This window comes from Lepisosteus platostomus, chromosome 8 (genome assembly GCF_059453375.1).
Source record: "Lepisosteus platostomus isolate fLepPlt1 chromosome 8, fLepPlt1.hap1, whole genome shotgun sequence".
Taxonomy (NCBI): Eukaryota; Metazoa; Chordata; class Actinopteri; order Semionotiformes; family Lepisosteidae; genus Lepisosteus; species Lepisosteus platostomus.
This window is the reverse complement of record NC_142618.1, coordinates 59,125,656-59,151,096: the sequence shown is the minus strand read 5'-3', so window position 1 is coordinate 59,151,096 and position 25,441 is coordinate 59,125,656. Positions and strand designations below refer to the sequence as shown.

At 38.3% G+C, this 25,441-nt stretch overlaps 1 protein-coding gene across 7 annotated transcripts in view; it reads right to left on the bottom strand.

The window, feature by feature from the left end:
- Positions 1-25,441, bottom strand: part of LOC148657609 (phosphatase and actin regulator 1-like) — a 125,830-nt gene that overhangs the window by 4,888 nt on the left and 95,501 nt on the right. For all 7 annotated transcript variants that reach the window (XM_088644080.1, XM_088644083.1, XM_088644081.1 and 4 more), the window contains 6 exons: positions 18,828-19,009; positions 15,939-16,095; positions 9,576-9,631; positions 5,817-5,878; positions 2,667-2,807; positions 146-222 (listed from right to left, as the gene is read on the bottom strand). In XM_088644080.1, coding sequence (XP_088500206.1) covers positions 146-222; positions 2,667-2,807; positions 5,817-5,878; positions 9,576-9,631; positions 15,939-16,095; positions 18,828-19,009 — 675 coding nt within the window. The remainder of the gene's footprint in view (positions 1-145; positions 223-2,666; positions 2,808-5,816; positions 5,879-9,575; positions 9,632-15,938; positions 16,096-18,827; positions 19,010-25,441) is intronic.

Below are 25,441 nucleotides of genomic sequence, written 5' to 3'. Positions count from 1 at the left end.
ATGTGCTGCATTAAAACCACTGACAGTGTTTCCGATCAGTGCATGCAAATACGCCTCAGCTGACCAGCTAGTCATGTCATCCCAAGATGGAAATGGGGCGCAGAGATATTCTCCAGCTTGCTGTAAGAAACGTATCCCCCTTTACCTGGTTAGATGGCGACTCGACTCGTGCACTTCCATTTCAGTGCTCTTGAATTCGTTTAGTTCCTTCCGAATGGCTGCCTGAAAGCAAAATGGATCATACAGTCAACACAGGAGAGGCACACAGATCAGGCTAAGAAAAGCCGTGCTTAGAAAAAAATCGTCTTAGACTCCTAGTTTCTGGATGGCAAATAGTGCTGTTATGCTGTCGGGTCACAATGCGAGACTGGCTTAATTTAACCAGTTAATTTAATTTAATAAATCAATAAATAAAATGTGTAATTTGTCTTGTGTTTCTATGGGTCTTTTCTGGTCTTGCCTTCTACAGTACAGTTAATCTAATCATTTCACTGAAGCTTCATTTAAAAGTCAACTAAACATAATGTACCTGTAATTTATATTAATGCAACTTTAATATTTTAATACTGTTTTAACATGCTTAACATTTCAACTCTAATTGAGTACGTTTTAGAAAACAATAACACAGAGGCAGCTTAAACACATTTAATAACTGCAATAATAATTTAATATTACAACAGAAATCAATACTGATCCATTACCATCATTTGTTTGGACGCATATTTATTCCATAAACTTAAAATACTAAAAATCTCGCTCTGTATGTAGTAGGATTACCTGAATCTTAAAAAAAATACCTGAAAGCTGTTAAAGGGTGTAATCCACCTGTTTGTGGCATCTCGTAGAATATAGATTTAACATGAACAGATATTCTAGAAATGACACAAGTGGAGCTGTGAAAGAATATCACTGTGCTGCAGGAAGTACTCTTGGTATGGACAACTCAGATGGCTGTAACTCTGAAAAGCACTGTGCATTTCCTTTTCTGCAGCGTGATGTAATGTGACAGCTTGACCCAGTCCCACATACTGGATGACACAAATTAATTTGGCCCCACTGCCTAAGGCCTTGGAGTCTTGCGGTTTCATCTCTCATTTTATGCAACACAAAATCCGGCACCAAGGCCCTTTCCATTAATTTTATATTCCCGAGCACTATGTCTGTTGCTCCAATATTCATGGAAGGTAGGACTCCTGCAAGCCCCCATCACATGACTTTCAGATGCATTATTTAACTCACTCGTTGTCTCGGTCATTCCGGAAACCAGACAAAGCCATGTCAATATCTATATGCTTGTACTTATAATGTGGTTATTGTAAATAGGTATCATTAATTTAAGCTATTGCTTTTTAAGTGGTGGACAGTAGGGTATTTAAACAGGCCCTCATGTTGTAGCAGACTAGTCTTGCCCTGGCCTTTGGGTGTATCCTTGTCTGTGTGCTGTTACAGAGCTCTGGCGAGTGTAGGCCCACTCTTCAAGTATTTGAGACTGCTGGCGGGGAATTCTTGGGAGAAAACAAGTTTATTATTTCGCCGATTGTATTTTTTTTGTAAATATTTTTCCTGCACCAGAGCACTAGCCAAGGGTCACTTTTTGCGCTGTGCTTCTGTCCGCAAAATGTTTGTGTGACTTCTGTGACCGCTCCTGGACTTAATGCCAGGTGGTTTATTCACAATTCCGCTGTAAGTGATTAAGTTTCATAAATTGGTTCTTTGTACGTTAGTACAATGGGCCTCATTAAATATTTCTGTGAAACATCCCGAGGCTTAAAAACAAAGAACCCATTTGTAACTGTCCCCATAGTTCTGTATCCTATGAGATACAGAAAATTGAAACATTTAAAATACCGGTTAAAACTTAAGTTTACAGGACTTTAATCACTTCTTTCTTGAGGAGAGATAAGGCAATAGTTCAATGCAGTATTTTGATCTGTGTATGTAAAGGGTTTATTCTAAATCTGGTTACATTTTGTGGCATTTGAAAACAAGACAGATATGTTTTGTGAGAAGTATTTACATAAAATGAATGTGACATTTATGCTGTGTAAGGCATATAAACTGCTTGCAAACATTTCCATATACACCAGAGACAATTGTATGTCTCTGCTCTCCGTCACTGAACTGCGCTGACGTCTTGCAATCCTACACCAAAATCTGTCCAAAAAAGCAAACAAGTAAATGTAACATCTGTAACCAAATGTATGTCTGTAAATGTTTACAAAGTTATGATGCATATTTTCCTAATATTTTCAAGGCAGAGAGCAGAAATGTAGAATGTAAAAGTCACATTTCTGTTCAATTTATGACTCAGACAAAACAAATTCTGGTTGAATCTTGCCTAAAGTTCACTATCTGACTGAGGTACCTTACAGAGACAGATGTGCCCATGTGAGCCCCTATTATTACTTACAGACAGGGGCCACTGAGATAACTCATTTACAACTGCCACAGGAAAGTGAAAGCAAGCATGACCTTTTCTTTCACATTAATGATCTATTTATGCATCTCTTATTGGTTTTTGAATGTAACGTACAGTAGGTTGTATACATAATGCTACTTAAAGTGTCTGCACTGCAAGCTTTAAAGCAATATAATCTGAAAGCTCTGTGAGGATCTACACACTTTTGCAAGGCACTGTGTGCATCGGCCCCGGTGGCCTTACTTACTTTGTCAGCTGCTGTGAGTCGAGTCCAGGGCTTGTCTGCTCTCCGATCGTAGTCCTGGGCATCAGCCACTTCCACGTAATCACTGAAGCGTATCAAGATCTTCTTTTCCCGGAGCTCCTCTACTGTAGGCCTCTGGCTGAGCTGAAAGAAAAAGGGTATACTACAAATGAGTCAATTATAATTTTTGCACATCTTAATTCATCCATCACTCCAAGATGCTACAGTGTCTATACAATTATTTCAACCTAAATAAAAGCTGAAATGAACAAGAAACACTAGTGCAATAATATAAACAAAAGCATAACCCGCTTGTTTCTCAAGACCTGGTGTCAGTGTGAGTAAAACAGTTTAGCAATACTAGTGTTAGCAACACTAGAAACCCATGAAGTTCATTTCTTCTTGAAATCGGATCTCTGTAAACCTGACAATGAAAACTCAAGCTCTCAAGAGTGAACAATAATAAACTGTCAGATGAACACAATGTCGCATTTTGCCTTCAGTATCTGTATTTATTTGAATTGATCAATGCAGAGCTGTATCATTTTAGGCATTTGGGATTTTGGATGTCAAAGCTTTGATTGTTAAGATCCTTAACATTGCTGGAATAATTTGCTGTAGTGGGTTAATGCACCTGCATTTGACACAGGGTTAAAAACAGGACCAAGATGACAGATACGAAAGAGGTCTAGTGCTTTCTATTGAGTCTCTATTGAGATTAATTTAAATTATTCCAAATCGGTCATCTAGCCATTACCAGAAAGCCACTTATTTTTGTGTGATCACAGCCACTGAACATCTGGGAAGGCGGGACTGCATAGTGGAGGACACCCTGAATCTAACCCAGGACCCAGGAGCTATGAACCAGCAGAGCTAAGCAATGTGCAACCACAACTACAGCATATACTGTACAAGGAAAAAACTAAAATATTTTTGAAGGCGCACAGAAAACTATTGCTACTTCTAAAGCACAATGCTCAGAACAATGTGTACAGATTGTATCAGGGGATAGGAGCTTAAACGATAAAATAAGCTCTTCACATCAAGAAATGCCTGCTAATGTGACACCAATTGAATTGACCCAGCTAAACATTTTTCTTATTCTACGAAAAAAGGATTTAACAAAATTTCCAAAACGAATTTTCAGTTCACATGAAAAGCAGGTTCAGCCTTACTTGTTTTCTTTGTGGACCTTTTTTTGCTATGTCACTGTGGCTCTTTCTCAAGGAGGAGAAAGATGTTCAATGTTACTAGATGTGAAAGCCATTTCAAGAAATCAGTCAATGTAGATTATACTGACAGCTGCCACGGACCTTTAGATAAATACAATCCTCTTGGCAATTACTTAGATTATTATGTCTTGCTTCCTGCAGGAGTCACAGGGTTGCAACCACAAAATTGTATTTTCTAAATATGACTTCATAACTGTAATCTGATAATAACCTGCTCTCTAGGGCTCTGGGTTTGCCGGGACATAATTCACGTTTTCTTGGTGAGAGTGCTTATTACAATCCAGATAGACACATGTGGATCCTGAACCTGGCAACCCCTTGGTCTGACAGATGAAGGTCTGACTCCATTGCTCTGTGCACAGCCCTATTCAAGGAGCTGAATGACAGAATAAAGGAGAAACAGAACCTGACAAAGTACAGGCCTGGTCTTAGACACGGGGTGGCACAGACAGTGCTGCCCAGAGAGGATAGGCTCAGTGAGCCCTTAAACACTGGGTTGTGATCACACTGCCAACAGGGAGAAGCAGAGAGAGAGCTGTACTTTCTTACTGCAAGAAATACTCTGGAATTAGACAAACATCTGTTCCTAAATAACAAATCTAATCGACTACTTCCCACACCTCTCAGAATCTCCTGACACAGCCTGAGCAGCAGAGTGTGAGCCTCTGTAATAATAATAATAACAACGGAAAAGCACTGAGCATCCTAGAGGAGTTATTTTGCCCACTGCTTGCAGTTTTGCAACAACACTGTTCTTCAAGACCAAGTGCAGACCAAGTGAAAAGAAAGGACACAGGAGTTTGTGAGATATGCAGTATGAAATTGACTTAGTTCCATATAAGAGCTCTTGCTGGGACATGCAGTAGCCACTTCTCTCTTCTTTACAGCATGTCGATTAGTGAGCAGTTTTGAACTTCTCTGAAGGTCTGTGCTTGACATTCACTTCCAGTGAACAAGGAACTCAAAGACCATCAGCTGCTTCTGTATGCCAGTGGGAAACTGCTGAATGGGATCATAAGCTGCTGTTGTGATTCATTTAGACTCCACTTGGAAATAATTCACCGCAGATGTTTCAAGAAACACGCATCTGTGCATTTATGCTAATTTTGCGATTGCAATAAAACGTCAAATGCGAAGAAGGAAACTGCCTGAATGAGGCGCTTTCAGCTGCCCTTGCAATCTGAAAGTCCTGTTACACAAGGCAGGGCTCATTATTTCTTGAGAAAGCTCTGAATCTGTCATATAGGGAAGAATAGGGTTCAGCTCTTTTCTCTAGCTTTGTTTTACACCATAATTGAAGACTTGCTTATGTTAGTGTTAGAAGCTATGCATTTTGTAATTTTACCACAGTAAAATCACAGTCTTTCTGCCAAATAACCAGGCCAGATAATTGTGGCCGCGGCCAGCATCATGACTGTGTGATTAGCGCTTTTCGCTAAATAAATAGCAGTATGTACAGTAAAACAGACAATAAAAAAGTACAATAGTTCAATAAACTCTTCAAAAGTGGGGGATTTTTATTATTTACTATGTCCAGTAGTTTATTTCCAGAGAGTGATGGATCTGTCATTCACTATGAACCGGTGTTTGTCTACCTAATGAGTTTGGTGGCTGTTATAATTCCTTATCAACAGTACTAACCACTACTGGACATTTTACTAATTGTGAAAAGTAGCTATTTTTCTATGTGACCAGACTTTTTTAGTAGAGTAAATCAGTAGCTGTACAGTTTTTTAATAACAGCCTGCCACAGATTAGTCTGATAATTACATTAATTGTAAATGTTTGATTATCCTGTATATTTCATACATATTACAGTTGTACAAGGTCTATTATAATGCCAATGCCTATTATGACTCTAATAAGAACTCTTCCTTAAAAAACTCAATCATGATCTCTTGCACGGACACCGATATCTTACCTTCCGTGTTAGTCGCCGTTTAATTTCTCGCTTTTCCTCCTGCTCCTCTTGTTCGTTCCTTGCTGTGAGGGATAACAGAAAACAAAGGTAAAAAAAACCCCCGGAATCTCATGGGTATATTCTGCATCGACGGGCCAGTCAACCTCATGCCATTCATAACGGGCTCAATTTGTCTGTTGTGAGCGTCATTAAAATGTGATAGTGAGCTATCTGACCTTTTGACCTCAGCATGAAGGTATCCCTGTTTTCCAAGTCAATTCCTACTTCTCTGACCAGTGTGTCAGGCCCCAGGTGATGGATTGTGAGCTGCCAGGTCAAGAGACCACTGAGACGAAGGTGCCCTTAAATGCACACCAAGAGTGACCCCAGGTGTATACAAATCCCTTCGTTTTTGCGGTTATTTGGATCCTGCTTTTCACTAATCACACGATGCTTACCTGGCACCCAGCTGATAATAAGGTAATTGAGTAGTAAGGAGTTTTCATCCGTAGTACAGGCACTCCTGATTTACATTATGTTCACCTGATGTAAGCTGAAATCTCTGTGCGTTGGATGCTCTCTTATATGGTACATTCGCACTAACATTGTATCGTTGTCATTATTATTACAGTAGTGTAACAATACATTATGAACATAACTTTAGATTTTCTAGGCGCGGTCAGATTTACGTAGGTCGGGGAGCACCGGTGTGAGTCGTCTGTGCGTGCGCTTGCGCTGTACATTACAGGTGGGTTTAAGTCCACTTCCTGCCTGAATCTTTCTCCTGAAAAAAATGTCTTGCCTGGGGAAATTTGATATGCCAATTCTAGACTGAAAAATAGTCAGTGTGAAAGTCTGAAAGGAAAGAGCAGAGGTTAATTCCGCACTGAAAGAAGCTGTGGAAATATCGGCAGGTGGAATCGTCTTCTTCCACAGCCACAGTCTTTGCGGAATGGAATTGGCCTCCACCAGTTCCATGACAAGAGTATTCTGACCGCATAACCTTGCAGATTAAAACTGGGTATCGACTCAGCTTTAGCGTGCGATCTGAGTGGAATTTCTTGACAAAATGTAGCAGTTACTGTAGGTGTAAACATCAATCGGGTAAACCCGATTCATCCCAGAGGGTTAATTTATGTTGCAGATATTTAAATGGTTTACAGCATTTTATACCATGAAAAGGATGCAAAAATAATCGACACAAAGGAAGAGATAACTAGAACTTGCTATTGAGGACACTGGCACTAAACAGTCTCTCACCCTAGCCCCCGGGCGGACTCTGGACAGGATTCAATTTAATTATGAGAGGACAATGCCGGCAGTTCGAAGGAAAGGAATACTGGCTCAACACGCAGCATGGTCTCAATTAAATGGCTCCCTACCACGTCCATGAAGGAGCTGCGAGTCAGTGTTTAACATCAGGCATTACCTGCGGACTTCTGCCATTGGGTCGATGGCCTAGTACCCCAGTTACACAGAAGGGGTCTGTCCTGAAACACCTCAGAACTCAAAAATACATTTCTATCTCCCTATATCCCTACAGAACAGATTATGCTTTAACACTGGTGATAATTCATAGTGCTACAATTTTAGAATGGTCCGCATTTTGTGCTTATTTAGAGCATCGTATGCAGGAGGGATTACTTTTTTATCCATCATGTCTTGTAACACAACACACCTTTTGAAAGGCACACACTCCTTACAGAACACTGGAACCCTCAGTCTTAAGGTGCGCCACAATACACTGGAAGTCCTTTAAGTGCTAATGTCCAGAGAAAGGCTGTCTGCCCTGCTCTCATCTGAGACCGTTCACATGTGGTTCTTCTTATTGGTCACTCCTGAATACATTCCACATACTCCACACTGCATAACCTCTTGACAGGCCCTCTTCTTCTCAACCACCTATCAGTTCTTTAAGGCCACACTCTCGTGCGAAATGTCGATATGAGCCCTTAAAAGTTGGGCTTTATTGATCACCAATCACCTTGCACAGGTTTTAACCATGCACTTAAAGTATTCAGCATCGACTTGAGGCACAGAGGAGATGATTAACCGTTTTTCCTTTTAGGAAGCTCTGGCTTGTTTGGTTTTCATTTGTTAAGACGACGCTGTGGCATACAACGAATCGAGTCAACGAAAATGAGCAGAGCCAGTAAAATGATATGATTAAACTGAACTCAAGAGGAAACGCCATACTCTTAACGGCTTTTAATTGTCAGATTCTATCCACATGCTGAGTAAACAGATTGTGGCATCTGAATTAGTCTGATTTGGGTAAAAGGCACGATAATCTATTTCCGATCTAGACTGTCATTGTTTGTTATAAAAGCACTAGAAACACTGTTCTATGACTCATCAGTGGTACAAAGGGATTTTGTTATGACTGAGCAACCCGGCAGCATCAGTAGATTAAAACACCTTAAATACCACAAACCTCTGCATGTACAGTAATAGTTATCTAAATGCTGTTTATGAATTTACAGTGCTATGTGCAACTATTTTGGATTTTTAATGTATTAGGTTGAGTGGAAAAGTATCAGACTATTTGCCACATTTCTTTCACTTGTGCAATGTTTGAATTCCTCACTCCTGAGAATCAACCAATTAGTCATCATGTTCATAAAAACACCTGAATGCAAAACTACAGTGAATCAAAGTTTCCATATGGGATTGAAACAACCTCTGATTCGGGATGACTACTACCGTAAACATCTTCCTTCACATCTTCCTACCGGTACAGTAGTTTTCTTTGATGGCTTCTTAGAAAAAGCAATGGAAGATACAAATTGTTTTATTTTATCTTAAAATAATAAATGATTTACTGCGGTCATTTTTGAACAGGTAATTGCAGTTAAACATTACTGAATATAAAAAATAAAAAAATCAAAGTCTGAAAACAATGTAAAAGAAAATCTCTTTGTACCACAAATACACCCAAATAGAAATTTGGTTAAATAAATGTTTTCTTACTCAGGGTACACTGAATTGGACACAGCAATTTAATAAACTTTAAAGGAAGTAATCTGGATCAAGGCAGAGAAATCTCAAAACACGTAAATTCCAAGTTTTGATTTAATATATAATGAACATACTTCATGAGACACTAGTTTTCTCTGTGTGAACCCAAGTCATAAAGCGGTTTAAAGAACGCTAATACCCAGCTCATGCAATTTAATGTGATTGGTATTGTTTCTACGTCCTTAATCATTCTGAAATTGCTTCATGAAAATAGATGTTGGAGCCATCATCCCACACTGCTTATAAGTATGGTGGCCTAATGTGGAAAAGAAAAAAAACTGGAGTCCCTCCTAGAGTTCAGTCCAACGGTGGAAGACAGCCAGTGACTGCTAATTATGTGCTTTAGGAATGCTGAAGGCAGACGTGCTTATATTCATCATTGCCACATGTAAGGAAGCATCTGGTGTCAATGACCATCTTGACATAGATAGTATACAGAATGTTTCTATTCATAAGAATATGAATGCCAAGGCCTATATGAAGAGTAAGTTACACTTCACAGGCAGCTACTATAAACGGGATCTTCTCCTTCACAATGAGATACATTACTCTAATACGATCAATCATTTCACAAGTAAGGATGGCCTTGTCTTTGCACATATTTTGTTTCGTACAAATCCTAAGAGCCACTGACACAAACTTGATTTCTATGTTCTCGGGCGAGATGTTTTTATGACACATTTAGCTGGACACGGACAGTAAGGGAAAAGGGTGAACTGTCGATGATGTTAGGAAAGCAAAGCGCAACTCGGTGAGACTTACGTTTAAGAATATTCCGCTGCTCTAGTTCCTCTGCCGTAGGACGTTGACTTAATCGCCTGTGAAACAGAACATGGATTAGTTTCTGGACCATCTCTCAGCCTGAAGAGCTCATTCCAGTCCTACAGCCAAAGAGTCTGAAGAGTCGCTGTCATACTGCAGCCACACATGACTGCTGCCTTCCTGTTTACTGCCGACGCCAAACGGAGAGCTGCTGGCCCCCTCCTCGGAAAAAAACAAAAACAAAACGAAACCCGCCTGAGAGTGTTGCGCAACTGCATCAGCAAAGGGGACAAAAGCGACACATGTGAGCAGACGTTCCATACGGTCTCAGCCTCCTCGTCACTTCCTTCCTCCCACACCTCCGTTCCAGTCTTCGCTGACAGCCATGTGATGTGCACGCACACACACACACCGAGAGAGCGAGCCAGTGAGAAAGACACAGAGGGACACTGTGGAGCCCACATCAGGCAGCTCGCACACTCTTTATTTACACTGCTGCCGTCGCTACAACCCCGCGGGAAGTGTTACTACCATCTTTCCACTTTCTTCTTCCTGCCCACCACCAAGGGAAGTACAAGAAATATCCCTTGATAGAGAACTTGGGGAAAAAAATAAAGTTTCTCAAAGGACAGCTGAAAATGCCCCCTTTTCAGACATGAAGCATCTGCAGTGAAGATACAAGAGAGATATTTTTCCTCTAGTGCTTTACGTAAATAGCAAAGCAGGTCTTGATAATAGCAGATGTTCCTTTCAACCACCTTAATGTGAATGAACTTGGGATTTCATCACATTTTGGCAAACAAACTCCAAACTAATGTAACCACGTTGTACTGACAGTATTGTTTTTTGGCTGCTTTTCCTTCTAAAATTACATAATGTCATTTTTTTCTAGAAATTATTTTAATAGTATTGTGGAATCAATACTATTACACAATATTTTAATAGGTTTCCTACTATTTTTATTCTTCTTTCCTGACGGCTAAATTGATACACCTTTTTATTCCAACAATATACATTACCGAGTAACAAGCTCATTATTTTCAAACCATGACTTCTGCTTTACTTATACAGATATGTTTTATTAATATTTATATAGTGTTTTGTTTATTTACATTAAGTGATCAGTGAGTACAAGCAAAGCACATAAGGTCTGTTCGATATATGTGGCCTTTCAGTCCATCTTGCTTATGTAGTCACTAGAATCTGATTGAAAATGTTACTGCATTAATTATATTTATAATTAAAATAGACATGGTTCCTATCTACCATTAACTTTCAATGCTTTCAATGCAAAAAAAAAAGCTTATTTTTTCCTAAACTGGGTGTCTAATCATTCCTGTACTGAATATTTTCAATTCTTTCAAGTACAGTAGATCACTTATGAAAACAGGAGCTCAGATAAACCATGAGCAAAGTCCTTATTGATGATCTTTTGTTAACAAAGGGTGTTTGTGCCAATCAAATCAAGGTTTCAAACACAAGAAGAGTTAAGAGAATTAAGTGAATTACCATACACACAGATTTATTTTGTAATTGTACATTAGACATTATAGTAAAGGGATTTATCATGTGATGTAGAATTTTATGTTCAGTTCTACTCTTTGATAATAGGAGCTGTTTGCCACAGTGATTCTATGTCCTGGATTTCTGTTACCAGAGTACTCTTGCATATGCCCAACAGAAAGCATTGAGTATCGAGTTGGGAGTTTGTGAGCGTAGGATGTTTATTGAAACGCATTCTAGGAAAACAAAGTGGAGATCTAGCAATGGCATATTTGTCTGATACTTTTACTCGAAGCAACTTACATTTGAAGCCATTTCTACAGCTGGGTATTTTATTTGAACCGATTGAGATAAGCTACCTTGCTCAAGGACACAACAGCAATGTCTCATGCAGGATTTGACCCCACAGCCTTAACATGACCCCCTGAACCAGAAAGCCCAGCACTCTAACCACTGTTCAATAATGCCATACCGGTTCTAGCAGACTGGGTCCTAATTATCCATCCTAGCTTACAGTAAATGTGATGGCTAGTGCCAGGATCTCCTTAATGCCACAGCGCTTTTTTTTCCATTCAGCCCAAGATTGCAGCACGCAAAACCAAGTGTTCATAAAAATGACAACAAAGGCACTAGATTCCCAACTCGAACTACCCTCGGAAGCAGAGCCTGTGAATCTTCAGCTAGCAGAAGCTCTTGAGGAACGTGCTGTGCTTCAGGCAGCCTCTCTAAATAAAATCTCCCCTTCTGCATCTTGACAACGGCGCAGCGAGAAGAGGAAGGTAGTGCCATTTCTTTTAATCCCAACACGCTGCTGTCCATATGGCTGCTGTCTGCATCTCAGCTGGGACTAAACTAGCATCGCCACTTGAGAGAAAATGCACTGCCCTGGCAGTTCTGAGCTGAGAAGCTGCCATGACGCTCTTGGTCTTAGGTATGTCAGCTCCTTGGTATAGCGAAGGAGCTGGGGAAAAGCCTACCTTTAACTTGGCATGCGTGAAACTACCATACCTTCCAGGAGTATTTAAAACCAGAAGCATATAATTATATATTATTGTTGTTACTATGGGACTTTGTTTTTCCATAATGTGACCGTATGCAAACTGGATTTAAAGAGAGACCGTGTAATCCAGCAAATCGATACTTCCTCTCGCAACAGGATTAAAAACAGCATGTGCCAACCTTGTGAGGTATGGCAAGGCAGATAAATAAATGTTTATTAGGTTATGTCCAAGTCATGTCTATTTAAGATGATATTCTGATCCTTTAAACAGCGGTTCTTTTTTAAAAAAAGAGAATTTCGCTTTTTAGCAGATGATACATTATTCAAATAAGCAACTGTGATGGAAAACAGTAATAGCTGTAGATAAGGATAACAGGGCATCATGGGGAAATACTGTGGGTTTACCTGAATGGCATAAAAAGTGTTTAGGTACTTTCGTACTCTACGACTTTAGAGTGAATCATAATGAGCATTTTGTTTATTTATTGTTTGCTACAAACCTCAATGGAAAACCATGCTAAAGAGGAAGTGAGAAAGAAGTTTAACTTCTGTATTTTAGTATCTATAATACCGTGATGTGGTCTTTGAGGGAAAGAAAGGCCGTGGACAGCTGTAGCATGATGTTTTGTTCTGCCTTTCAATTTGTGTGTGCATTCACCGAATTTTAAGTTTAGAGCTAACTTTCTTAGAGCTTGAATAAACCTGTTATTCCAAGACTGGAGATCACGAGAACCTGATCTGCACACCTTTAGAAAAAATAACCCCAAAGGATTAAAAATAAAACACTACAATTCCTGATTACACACTACCCACATGACAAAACTAGACTTTTCAGAGATGGCATATCAACCCTGCCCTCAGTTTGCCAAAAATATCTGCTGGCAAAGTTTTAATAGTGGAAACACCCACATCCCCTGTACAGTTACTGTAGATCAGGAAAACGATGAAACTGTTTTGTTTTAACATTGTAGTACAAAAAGTAGCCTTTTAAGAGGTGTAGGAAAAACAAATAATGTTCATTATAAGGGACATTATAATGGAGGATCTATGCCAATTATGGACTAACTACTATAACACTTAATTCTGGCTGTACATGTGGAGTTTACTTTTAAAATTAATATCATAATCATTTTTGAAGAATGTAAACTGAAAAAATTTCTAAAGGAAAAGCTTGGTTTCTTTTAAACCAAACTAAGTGATATTTATAATTCAAAGTTGTTATAGTAGTAATAGTAGTCTCTAGTAGGCAATAGTATAAGGTTTTGAGTAAACTGTTGATTGTCACAATGCACATTGTAACTCCTGACTAAGGACATAATGTACCTTTACTCTACTGTGTGTAATCCCCAAATAATTTTATGTGATTCAATGTTTTCTTCTCAAAAACTTGCATTCTGAAGGGTAATTTTAAACAATTTATTTGGTTTAAAACCAAATTAAGCACTTTGGTCTTTTTAGGAGGCACAAATCATTTAAAATTGCCCTCTTGAATGCAACTGTTTGAACAACAATCAAATCATACTAAATCTTTGGAGGACAAGTAAAAGTACTTAATGCTATGCTGATGGACTATATATGAGCACTTTATGGGGGAACCTTTCATATTTTGCAAGCCCTGTTGCGCAGCTGAGAAATGGAAATGTTTACAATATAGAATAATTAACATTTTCCACCATGTATAATCAATGTTGACTAACGACTAGAGACGAATGTAATTGTACAACCCATGATGGTTTGAGTGGATTAACATCTGCAAACTATTTTAATATGAGCTCTGGTGGAAGGGTTGCTAGCTCATTGTCACTGTATGTGTGTTCACCACATTAAATTACAACAATTCACCACTCTTCTTTTTTATGATGACCTTCTGAACAATGCAACAATTTAGGAAATGATCAAAAACCTCTTCATTCACATTCTGGTAATTTAGTACACAAGAGAGACAGGGAACAGAGGAGTAAAGAGACAGGCAGAGAAAACAGAAAACGCCATTTCCCTTTAAGATAACATTCATTATGTTCTTCCCCACTGAAGTCTGCTAGCTGGATGTATATTTCTGGGATATGTTTATGATGTGTCTCTTGAATTACGTCGGATCCATTTTGGATAATGTTCTTAACTAGATGATGAAAGAATTATTCTTGCATGACAAATGAAAATGATTTGTGGGAGGGGGAGAAAAAACCTCATAAATGTTGCTTTATTCTGAAATGGCATCATTTTTATGTCTGAAAACGTAAAGCAACTTGAATCTGTTCTGCTGGAATATTCCTCTACTGGCAGAAGTGATTAATTCCTTAAATTCTGCTGAGCTCTGTGCTTTATTAGTGGACGAATTTGGTCCTCTCCTATATATAAAATGGTTTGGGATCCTTTGTAATTAACATCACTATATAAATTCAATGAATTACTATTATATATCTATCTATCTATTTATTATTATTATTATTATTATTTAAAAGAGACACGTTCTTTAGCCCCTCTCCCTAAAAAACACTTTAGTTGCATTAATGAATTAAAGAAGCACCATTGTTATAAAATGTCAAAAGCATTGCAACAGCATCCCTCCATCTCAAAAGCAAGAAAAACTACAAACTGGCTCCACGGTTCCAACTTCCAAGCTGGCTAGCTGGGCCCAATGACCTCCTCTCATTTGTAACTTACGTTTTTATGTTACAGACAAAAAATGTAACGTAGAAGTGGAGGCAGCACTTATAATAGTAACTAGAAGAACATGATTTCTCAAATGAAATTCATCGTTCTTTTTTACATTTAGAAGAGGCAACATTTCCATATGTTTTCTCTGTGATAAATAATGCTTCTGTCAATCTAAAAAGAAGAAAAATATCTGCCACCGGCTGTCCTCAGTACTCATCATTGACAAGTTCCTGAAAGAATAGCGAAACAATGAATAGAAGGGAATTTGTGAACAAACTTTGCAATACTTGCAGTTTGTTTATTTTTCTTTTCTCGCTTTAACGTGTAATCACACCCATAAAGTTTCATCTGTTTGTTGTCTTTTCACGTAATACTCTTTTCACTTAATACAGTTTATGACAGAAACTTTGGAGAAAGGTTAGATTCAAATCTCACTTACTTACGCTGTCATGCATACTGTATATAAATCTCTCTCCTTTTGTACTTCCCTTTGCACATTTCTCCCACACCAATCCCGCTACCTCATCTTCACCTGCGCAGCAGCTCCCCAGCTCATTCCAAATGAAAGTGAGGAGGGGTTCGGTCAGCCTTGTCCTTACAGTTGGGCTGCCCTACTCTCAGACAGGTGAGTTATACCGAATAACATCTAATCCATCTGCCCCTCTACTGCATTTGTTATTTGTTTCAGTTTTCAAAAAAAACAACTGAAAAGCAAGATTGGCACACAAAGGTTCTCAGCTGACAAGCACGTGAACATTGCCATGCATATCCAACGAATTTGAGGCTATAGCATAATGATACACTTCCTTTCAATGACCGCTTTACACGTAGTGACGAACAATGCCAACCTTCCCAAAAAATACTGTTAGATTTGCCTAGGAATAAGAAGTAATATAATTAGCATCATGAGTCAACTTTTTTTTCTACCTTACTGTGCCACAGTAAATCATCCTTGTAACAAATGGCAACAAATAATTTGAATTATTACACAAATCTGTCGTCAACAAATAAATGAAACACATATGACGAATAACAAAAAAATGGTTCCCTAATAAACTGACAACGAATAACCGAAAAGATGAACACCAGGAGGTTTCCGAGTAGCGGAGATCCCTTTAATATTATTGTTTGTCTCGACTGTTTTAAAATACGGCGAGACCCTTTTGCAAACCAAACCGTCACAGAAGGACCTCCGCTCTCACCGTGTTAATTTTGTGCCAATCTGTTGCCTCATCTCCAGCCTCTCTTCGTCTGTCTGCATGGGGATGATATTCTTCTCTTCCAGCTCTCGCTTGGAGGGCCGGTTGCTAAGCTTGATCGCCAACGAGTCTTTCCTGCAGACCTTCAAAGCCAAAGAACCTGCAAAGGAAAGAGAGACAAGGGCAAGGGCAATTTTAGACAAAACGATAACATACGTTTTTTTTGTTAGTTGAATGGTATTATTGACCATTTTCACAGAACAGGTACTGATGGGCTACTCTGTGAAAAGTCTTTGAAAACCGTTTCCACTATGTGTGTTTGTTTTTGGAAAGTGTCCTGCAGTTCCCTAATAAAGCAATTAACTAATTGCTGTTAAACTTTACAAAACTCCACAAAATAATTTTGAAATCTTTTGTCAACAGAAGACAACAATGGAACTGTACGTTCATATAATAGCAAAAGACGACAACAAATCTGAGTTGTTTTAGCTACTTGAGCAAACTGTTATGAATCATAAAACCTGTTTTCTGTTTTGCTTTTCGTTGCCATTTTCCATAATGAGAAAAGTAACACTTCTGATGGCACAGCAAGAGAGCACAACATTGATTTAAACAGAAAAGAAAGATTACACTTCCTTGAGATTCCCAAGACCTGACAAAATCACAGCTATACATGGATATAAACACAGAAAGGGGACAAAAGCCAGATGAAAATGATACAATTTTCACTGGGGAAGCTTCATACAGAAAAGTCATTCAAAACCTGCCAATCCCTCTCCTGACCGTACCAAGCAGATTGAAGTGTTCTCATGGGTAATGTTACGTGCGAAACAAGACCCACAGTATCACAGGAAGTGTGCTCAGTAGATCACGAACACTAGGGTACAGAGTGGTGATTTTGTTTGCAAATCTAACATAAGTACAATATAAAGGAAAATAAGGATGTCTGTTTAGCTCAACGGGGATAACAAATGTCTAAATTATGCCAATGACAAACAATCCATACATCCATTTCCTAAACATTTCATTCAATGGAGGGTCACAGGGGAGGTGGGGCCTATCCCAGCAAGCATATTACATCAATCCTTGCTTAAATAATTGTATTCCTAATGAGCTTTTAATTTGAAAAGGCAGTCTTTTGAGCTGGTTTGTCTTCTCAGTTTGAGAATGTAGGTGACTACTAGTGTTTGATATGTAGGTAACATCTTTACAGATAAAGTTCTCTGAATTAATCTTCCCTCATTCTTTTTGATGCAAATGTATCCGTATTTTATTTGCTTTTTTCCTGTGATACTAAGGATTTCTGTTAGACATTCTGAAACATGTTTTCTATGTTTAGACATTTTCTGAGTTCACTCAGAAAAACATACATATAAAGTCATAGAGCCTCAGGCTTGGATTTTCTTTACTGATTACATAAGAAAGAAAGGGAAACTTTTAACATCTTATTTTTCCTAAATTACATCTCAAGCATTTATGAAAATAACTCCGAAAGGTAAATATCTAAGGAGAGTTATTTTGATAACCGAATATATTTTTGTATATATAAAAATGAAAATTCATTAAGAAAGCACAAGCAACATAATGTGTAGAAGAAGCACTATTCCTTTTTTACATTCCCATTAATATTAGCAAATTGTGACATTTATTCCTCAAAATGCATCATGGGTCTTTTTCAAGATAATTATGATAAATAGAGGAAGGCAGAGATTGAGCCTAAGTTTAAAAAAAAACTCAACCAAAGAGCTATAAAGACTGAAAGAAAAAAATTAAAGTGCATTTTTTTCACACATACCAACAAAATGTTATTTTATTTGCAATTTTAGTCTAGTTAGGCAGGCTACAGAACCCTATTAGCAACAGTGATAAAGCACTGCTGTTTCTGTAGTATCCATCTCTCAGCCCTGCTGTACCTGTTTTTAATGTTTTTAAAACAAAATATATTTCCATTGTGACTGGCACGTATTCCAAATCATCAATAATGTGTCTTTGCCTTTGTGCTTCCAGTGCACCCATCATAGTACTGATAACCAGCAACAGCTTATGTCACAATCAAACTGGTTATTATTTCTTTGTATTTGAAAAGGGAACCAAACGGTATCTTTTGCGTCCTGTATTTACCTTAATTGAGCAGTAAACATTTAAGAAATAACAAAATAAATGCTGTTGTGTATGGTATCAAACTTTAGATTAATCTTTGGTAAGCTTTACCCTAGAGACCACCTAATGGTGACGATTTATTTATCTAAAATTCCCCGAGATTTATAATAGTATCTTTCTATCCGATTATACAATATACGTAAAACCCCGAACATCTGTGAATATCCACTGTGTATCTGCCTACAAATGCAGACCAGGACAGCGGGTGATATTATTGCTAATTTCCTTTTAGTACTTTTTCCTTTTACAAAATTAAATATCATTATATGAAACAAAATCCACTCTTTTAGAAAATTAGAAAACAATACAGAATAAGCTTCTTTAACATATTCTCTTACAGCATTTTGATTATTTGGCAAGTAATTGCAATAATTAGTAGATCTGTATGTAAGCTGTCTGCTGTAGGCTACTGTATAATCTCATACTGAGCTACTGATATTCACGTCCCCAGAAAACAAAAGAAATACTATTGTTAAAAAAGACTAATCTTTGTAAAATATGTCTAATATTTGTGGTAGGAATCATAAATGGGAGGACTGGCGATGATGGGGACTTACAGGGAGGAATACGTTGTTTTATTTTTCTTTTGTATTTGAGGTATGTTCAAATAATAAAAATAATGAATACGGGCTCATGATAATTGACATTTGCTTTTCCGTTAATTCTGAGGTTGACTGACAGAAAAGTGCTTGAAGAGGGTTTGGACTCTCATAGAGTGATAAAGGTCTTTACTTGTAAAGAGCGTGTCGTCGTCTTCATCGTCGTCATCGTCGTCGTCGTCATCGTCGTCGTCTTTGTACATGCTGGGGAGATCTTCGTAGTCTGACTCATTAGGCACATTTTCTTTGTCATCATCACACTCTATCACTACTGTTGGCACTTGTCTCCCTTCCAGCCCTGTATGCAAGGCAGAGCTAAAACAAAGGAAGTGTTTGAAACATCAGCGTTCATGAAAACTGAACTCTGTCACTAACTGTGACATTAGTGTAAATATCACAAACACACTATACTGACATGAAAAACACTAGACAACACTACACAATTTATACCTGCCTTAATTTCTTGAGTAGTAAGTTATCAATTTAGGCACTCTTAACACATTTTTTATTTTATATGGCTCAGCAATATATACCGTACCATTTCTTGATTTAGGATGCTTCTCAATCTTACATTAACACTGAGCGTCTGAGACAATATGCACTACGTCACTAAGTTGCATATAAATTGCATTGTGAAATGCCTGTATAAAATAAATCTTAAAATGCATTGTCTTCCTCGTAATAAAAAAGTCTGAAATAAAATACATAAAACCATAAAACAAAGTCAGCTGGTGTGTTAACAAAATCTTAAAAATGAAATACAAAGCAAATCTGTAAATAAAATAAAAAATTATAAAAATAAAATAATACAAAAAGCATAAAAGAAAATTAAATAAATAAAAGAGACTACAGTTAATAATATAATGTTATGTCAGAGGCTTTATAATGGTCTTTAAAAGGCTCGTTGAAAGTATGGGCACAATATTCCTGCTTTTTCAACACCATTCATCACCCACACTGACAGTCTTCCATTCACATTTTATTATACTGATAAACATCAACAAACATTTGAATTAAAATAACCTTTAGTGACACAATTCCATGAATAAGTGTGTGTAATTGTGTTAACGTGGGAGCTCCACTCTCAGGTGGATAGTGAACCTGAAACCATTCACATGTACATTTTTCAGGAATGCTTTCTCGATGCAAATTGAGTTTTTCCTGGATGCGGATTTGAAAACTTCTGAAAGCCTCTTTCATTTATATAACAATGAATAAATATTACACTGACACACAACGTTCATCCTATCTTAAAACGGATAGCCTGATATTCTACAGAACCCTAACTTAAACACCAGTGCAGAATGAAGCCTCACTCAAAAACCTTACATACATAGAAGGAAACCAAGGTCTAGGCCTGATTACTGTACACCCTAACCAATACCATAAATTTAGTCCAATCCATGTACAATTAATAGATATCAAACATACTAACACCAACTTAAATACTGTAGAGTCTAAAGTACTTCCGTGGGATTCTTGCATAGTCTCTGCAGAGTTTGCAGTGCATGTACTGTTCTGTGCTGAGACTTGTGCCACTGGAGTAGTTCATCTGAGTTATACATCCATTATCACACAGCTGCCTATTCTTAGTAAAGATTGCAGCAACCAGAGGTCCATTCTGGACGCATCGTACCCACAACAGGACTGGACTTCAGAAAAACACATATGTTCTTTGTTATGGATAGACTGTGTGCCAGAAGACATTGTTACCGAAGTTAGAGCTTTCCAAACAACTAAAATACATCACAAAATTTAAAAATGGCAAACAGCGTTTGGAGTTGTACTCCTGTTGGACTTTACTTGTTGTAAATCACAAGTGCCATTTGCTGTTTCCATTCTGTTTTAAACTCCTTACTATATAACCAATTTACTCTTGGTCTCAGTAGGCTAAGCAATGTTTACCTCTAAAATGCCTCAGCACCTGGTTAAAAGGATTTTACTTTTGCAGTTAATTTATTAACTAGAACTGTAATAGAACTGTGAGCTTAGATGGAACATATCCAGAAAAGAAAACCCAAGAAGGGAGCCTATTGTTATGTCTGTGCTCGAACCCATGACAATAAAGCCAGGAGTCAATCCTGGACTTGAACGCTTCAAGTCTGATGCTCAGTGTGTTTAGTGGAGTCATGGGCTAAGGTTTCCAACAGCCATTAATTAAAAGCACTGATCTTTCACAGTGTAAAGCTAACACTGGTTTGTGAAACCGGCCTTTACAATATGGTAGGTTGCAATGCATGAGAGGCTGCAATCTATATCCACATGCGTCTGGTTGGTGTGTTTTTAATGTGACCTTCTCTTGCTCTTTGTGAAACCCTGCTGTGGGAGTTGAGATCAAAGAATTCAATTAATAATTAGGGCAGAACCTAACATCATTATCTGTAAAAGGAATGTCATGTTGAAAATGACCCTGCATATGTTTTGTTTTAATAAGGTCTGCAATTGTTAACTAGATTCTAATGAGCCACAAAAAAATAACCTTAGGGACATAAAAGGCATTTATTCTTGTTTTTTAAAACAAAACGTCAACTGATTTTCTAAATCAATCTCCTTTAAAATGCCCTAATGAGAAGTCTTCAGAGATCCTTTAAAGTCCACAAATGTGGAACCGTATAATGATATTCTGTTGAGGAAACAGGATATAACTTGATGAGATGAGAAGCTTATAAATGCACTGTTATCAGGGCCATGCTCAAAGGACTGTCCCAAATGACAGTCCTTTGTAAAAGCGTACGGAACACCTTAAAGAAGACCAGCTATTATCTTCTGAGCTTAAGAGGATGAGACTGCAATCCTGTACTTGAAAGGTGACATTGTGCGCAGAGCTGTAGAAGCCAGGTTCCTCTTGAGGATGCTGACTGTAGACGGCTCCATTACACAGTAAACCTGTTCCTAATCACAGGGCTGGCAGGACTGCACCCTGGATTTAGTGCCAGTGTCGCACCAGGGTGCACGAGACACCAGTAAAGCCAGCCAACATGTCTCAGGAAGGAGAGAGGAAACTAGAGCCTGTGGAGACATCTCACACCCTCATGGGGAAGACCTGTAAACTCCACACAGACAGCCCCTCAGCTTGAAATCAAACCCAGGGGTCTGCAGAGCTCACACCTCTGCCACTCTGCCATGGTAGGAGGGAAAGGATTTATCATGCAGATTCACCGCTGAGCACTTCCAGGAGAAGTCATTGTTTCTTGGGGCCAAAGACAGTGAAAGCTGACCCTCTTGAAGAAAAACTGACTCCCCAGCTGTACTCACAATATGTCACAGTGTGAAGTAGAGGACAGGCCGTTTTTAATTAAATTGGCTTTGTATTTAAAAAGAAACTGAAAACAAAAGATCTTAAAATAGAATGTTTATTCCTCAGTTCTAATATGTTATGGAGAACATTTCCACTGCCACAAACTGAAGTTGTGTTGTAATGTATGAACATGCCAACTAAATGTGGCAGAGAATTTCTCAAATTATTGGTGCCAGACTCACCAGCTGTTAAACCTTATGGGAGTGATTATATATGGAGACTGCATCTATGCGAACAAGTGAGATAAAAGTAAGAAAAGAAAATGATAGATAATGATTAATGTAGATAATGAATAGAAATGCTGAAGGAATATGATGCTGAAAATCAAAGAAAAAATCCAGTTAGGTTTATACTGTATTTACAAATAAAATTCAGAAAATAAAATTCAGACATAGCTCAAGTACAAAGCAATAACAGAATTAACAGAAGCCACAGGCCTTTCTCCAGTAAGCCATACAAAAAAGTAACAATTTATTTTATATGTTCTCCCATCAATTGTGAAACCTGATTTTTGACTCATACACAAGTATATAATAACGTTTTCTTCCATCTATGAAACTGTTACTTGCAAGAGAAACACTGTATGTATTTTAAATTCTGCCACTTGCTTTCTTTGCTGATATAATAATATAGCAAGAATGGACCCTGATAATATGTTTTTCTGTTCACCTTCTTCTGATGAATACAAACCTCTTGTGGTTACATAACCAACAGTACAGACCACACATTGCAGTACGACTGGTGTCAGGGGAGGGGGGGGTAGGGGGACTTTTTAACTCTCTGCAGACTCATCCTTTCCAAGGACAAAAGGTAAGGTTAAGGATTCGTTTGGAAATTAGTAATGGAATTATGTCACGTACTGTAACCCAGAGGGTGCACATGGGAAACAGTCCGCACGCCTGCAGAATATCAGCTGTGCAAGCGTTTGATGGCTTGAAAAAAATATCAAGGAGTGTGACTGTCAGTTTACAGTAGCATGCATACATGTTTGTTCTTCCATCATTTCTATTAGTCTTTTTTTTTTGCTGTCCTTATACTAGATATTTGTGCGATTATCCCAGGGTGTTTTTTATAAAGTTCACGCACATTTGCTGTGACATTTTTCCTTTTCCCTCTTCTTCACTGCTGTTTCTTTAGTAGTTATTTGTGACAGGTTCACAGTTTATTGTTTTTTCACCAATACCAGGGAATTTAGAAGTACTGTAATTACTGTCATTGTCTCTGCACGCACCACACTGTAAGAGTTAATACAACTAATTAAGCTCTATGGTGCACATTTGCCTAATGTCTTGCAGTTCACTGGTTGGCTCTGATGAGCTATTCTTGTCACCCAAGAGGCTCTGCATGACAGCGTGTTCATGATTTGCCCTTTCATTGCTCCCCTGATCCATTATTGTTAAAATGGGACACTGACTTGGCTGAATGAAAAATAACGCAAGGTTACCCTTTCTGCAAACTGACAACGGCCTGGCCTAATTAGCCCATCTGCCTTCTAACCAAAGGTTACACATTAGCTGCTAATTTTGAAAACTGTGATCTTTACATGACCTTTCCCTTTGCGAAAATGCAGACGTTTGCCCCGGTTCCTGTAAAACGGGCTTGGAAATGTTTTATTGCTGTAAAATGCCCTCATACACTGGTTTCTTTACTGTTTGTAACTCATGAATCCACATGAAGTGAAATCTCATTTAAACCTTTCAGCATCTAAAACTGCAAGCTACCCTTGGAACAGCATTCACTGTGTCCATGTATAAAAATGTACTTTGGGTGTGATTAACACAGCAGAATCAGATCTTCTCAAATAATGAAAAATCGTTGGTAGTTCTTTATTTCATCTGCTCTCCATATTCATATTCAATAATAAAGTTTATTATAATTATTCCCTGCCCTGACTCATCTAAACTGATCAAAATTGCCAAAAAACATTCTTTGTTTTAACAGTCTTTTGGGGTTTTAATTTTATATTCGCAAGGCATTCTTAGGGATTCTATTGAGGAACTCCTGAATCAGGAGTTTTCAAAGAACAAAGACGCCATGGTCTTTACACACAGTTTTGGAACGATGAGCCACGCCAGAGGACATTATAATTAGAACAATTTTATCGACCTCCTGCAGATCAGGAGCAAATGAAAATAACATCAGTGCTGCTCATCCGGAATGAAATGTGTTTCTGTTTCAAGAATATTATTAACTTTGTATTACATATGCACAGAAACACAAAATCCAATGCAGTGTCAGATAAAAGTGCACAGTCAAGCAACAGGAAAATCTGCTACTCTTTACTATTGTTAGAGGTTATATAAACAGGGATAAGTAAATAGAACAGGTTGTTCAATGCACAGCAGTCTGTTGACTCACCAATATTAATAGACTTTAGTGCCTTTTGTTATCAGAATATATGGCACCTTCCACATCCCTAGTTTTCAAACTGGCACATTATGCTTAAAAATGAAATAAAAGGACAGAAAGTACTGACTATTTGAGTGGCTGGTATTTGAGAAAGTCCAAGCGATGGCAATGAGACAATTCTGTTTGAGATAAAAACCCGTGAGGACGAAGGAAACATCTTCACAGCTTCTGCATTTCACTGTTGGACGATTTGGAAGGGCCCATAAATTATATCATCAGCCCCCCATCAGACAACTATGGCAACAACAGGAACCTATTAGTCTAGAACGAGATTGATTGGCCAGGCCGGCAACATCATTTCTCGTGTGTTAAACGATAAGAAGCTTCCAGAAAGCAGGACATGGCTGTCAAGGAGACCTGCGTTCTGGCTTTGCAGCGGGGTCCTTCTGGCGTGCCGTCTCCCCGCCAGCTGCAGAACGCACTATCTCTGAACGGGAGAAGTAACTGAAACTCACAGGACCGTTATCACACCCACGCTGCCATAAATCTTCATTCTTAAAATTGACTGACAGCACAAGACGCATAGATCATAATAAACTGACAAAACAGCGCCGGCGAGCCCCACATTTCCTTATTTAGCTTTCCATAGTTATAGCGTCAGCGGTTTAGAAGAGGCACAATTTTTATTGTATTTTATATTGGCGGATAAAAGCGACGTGCTGCATTTTAAGGAGCGTCTTCCAAGATAATGCAGGTGCACGTGAGAGGAAAGTTTAAAGCACAAGAAGAGGCCCCCAGTGACATTACAGCCCGCGTCGACCCCGGGAATACAGTGCATACAGCCTTTCTTCTCTGGAACTAAAGTAATTCATAAGGACTCAAATCTTAAAGATAAAAATAAAAAAAAAGCTGGTGACCAAAAATGGGACATAAGAATGGTTACAAATGAGAGGAGGCCATTTGGCCTTTTTTGGCTCATTTGCGAGTTATTAGGTATAAAGTGCTCATATAGGTGTTCCTTGAAAGAAGCCAGGGTATCAACATGGCTGGGTAGCTTGTTCCACACTCCCACAACCCTTTGGGTAAAGAAGAGCTTCCTG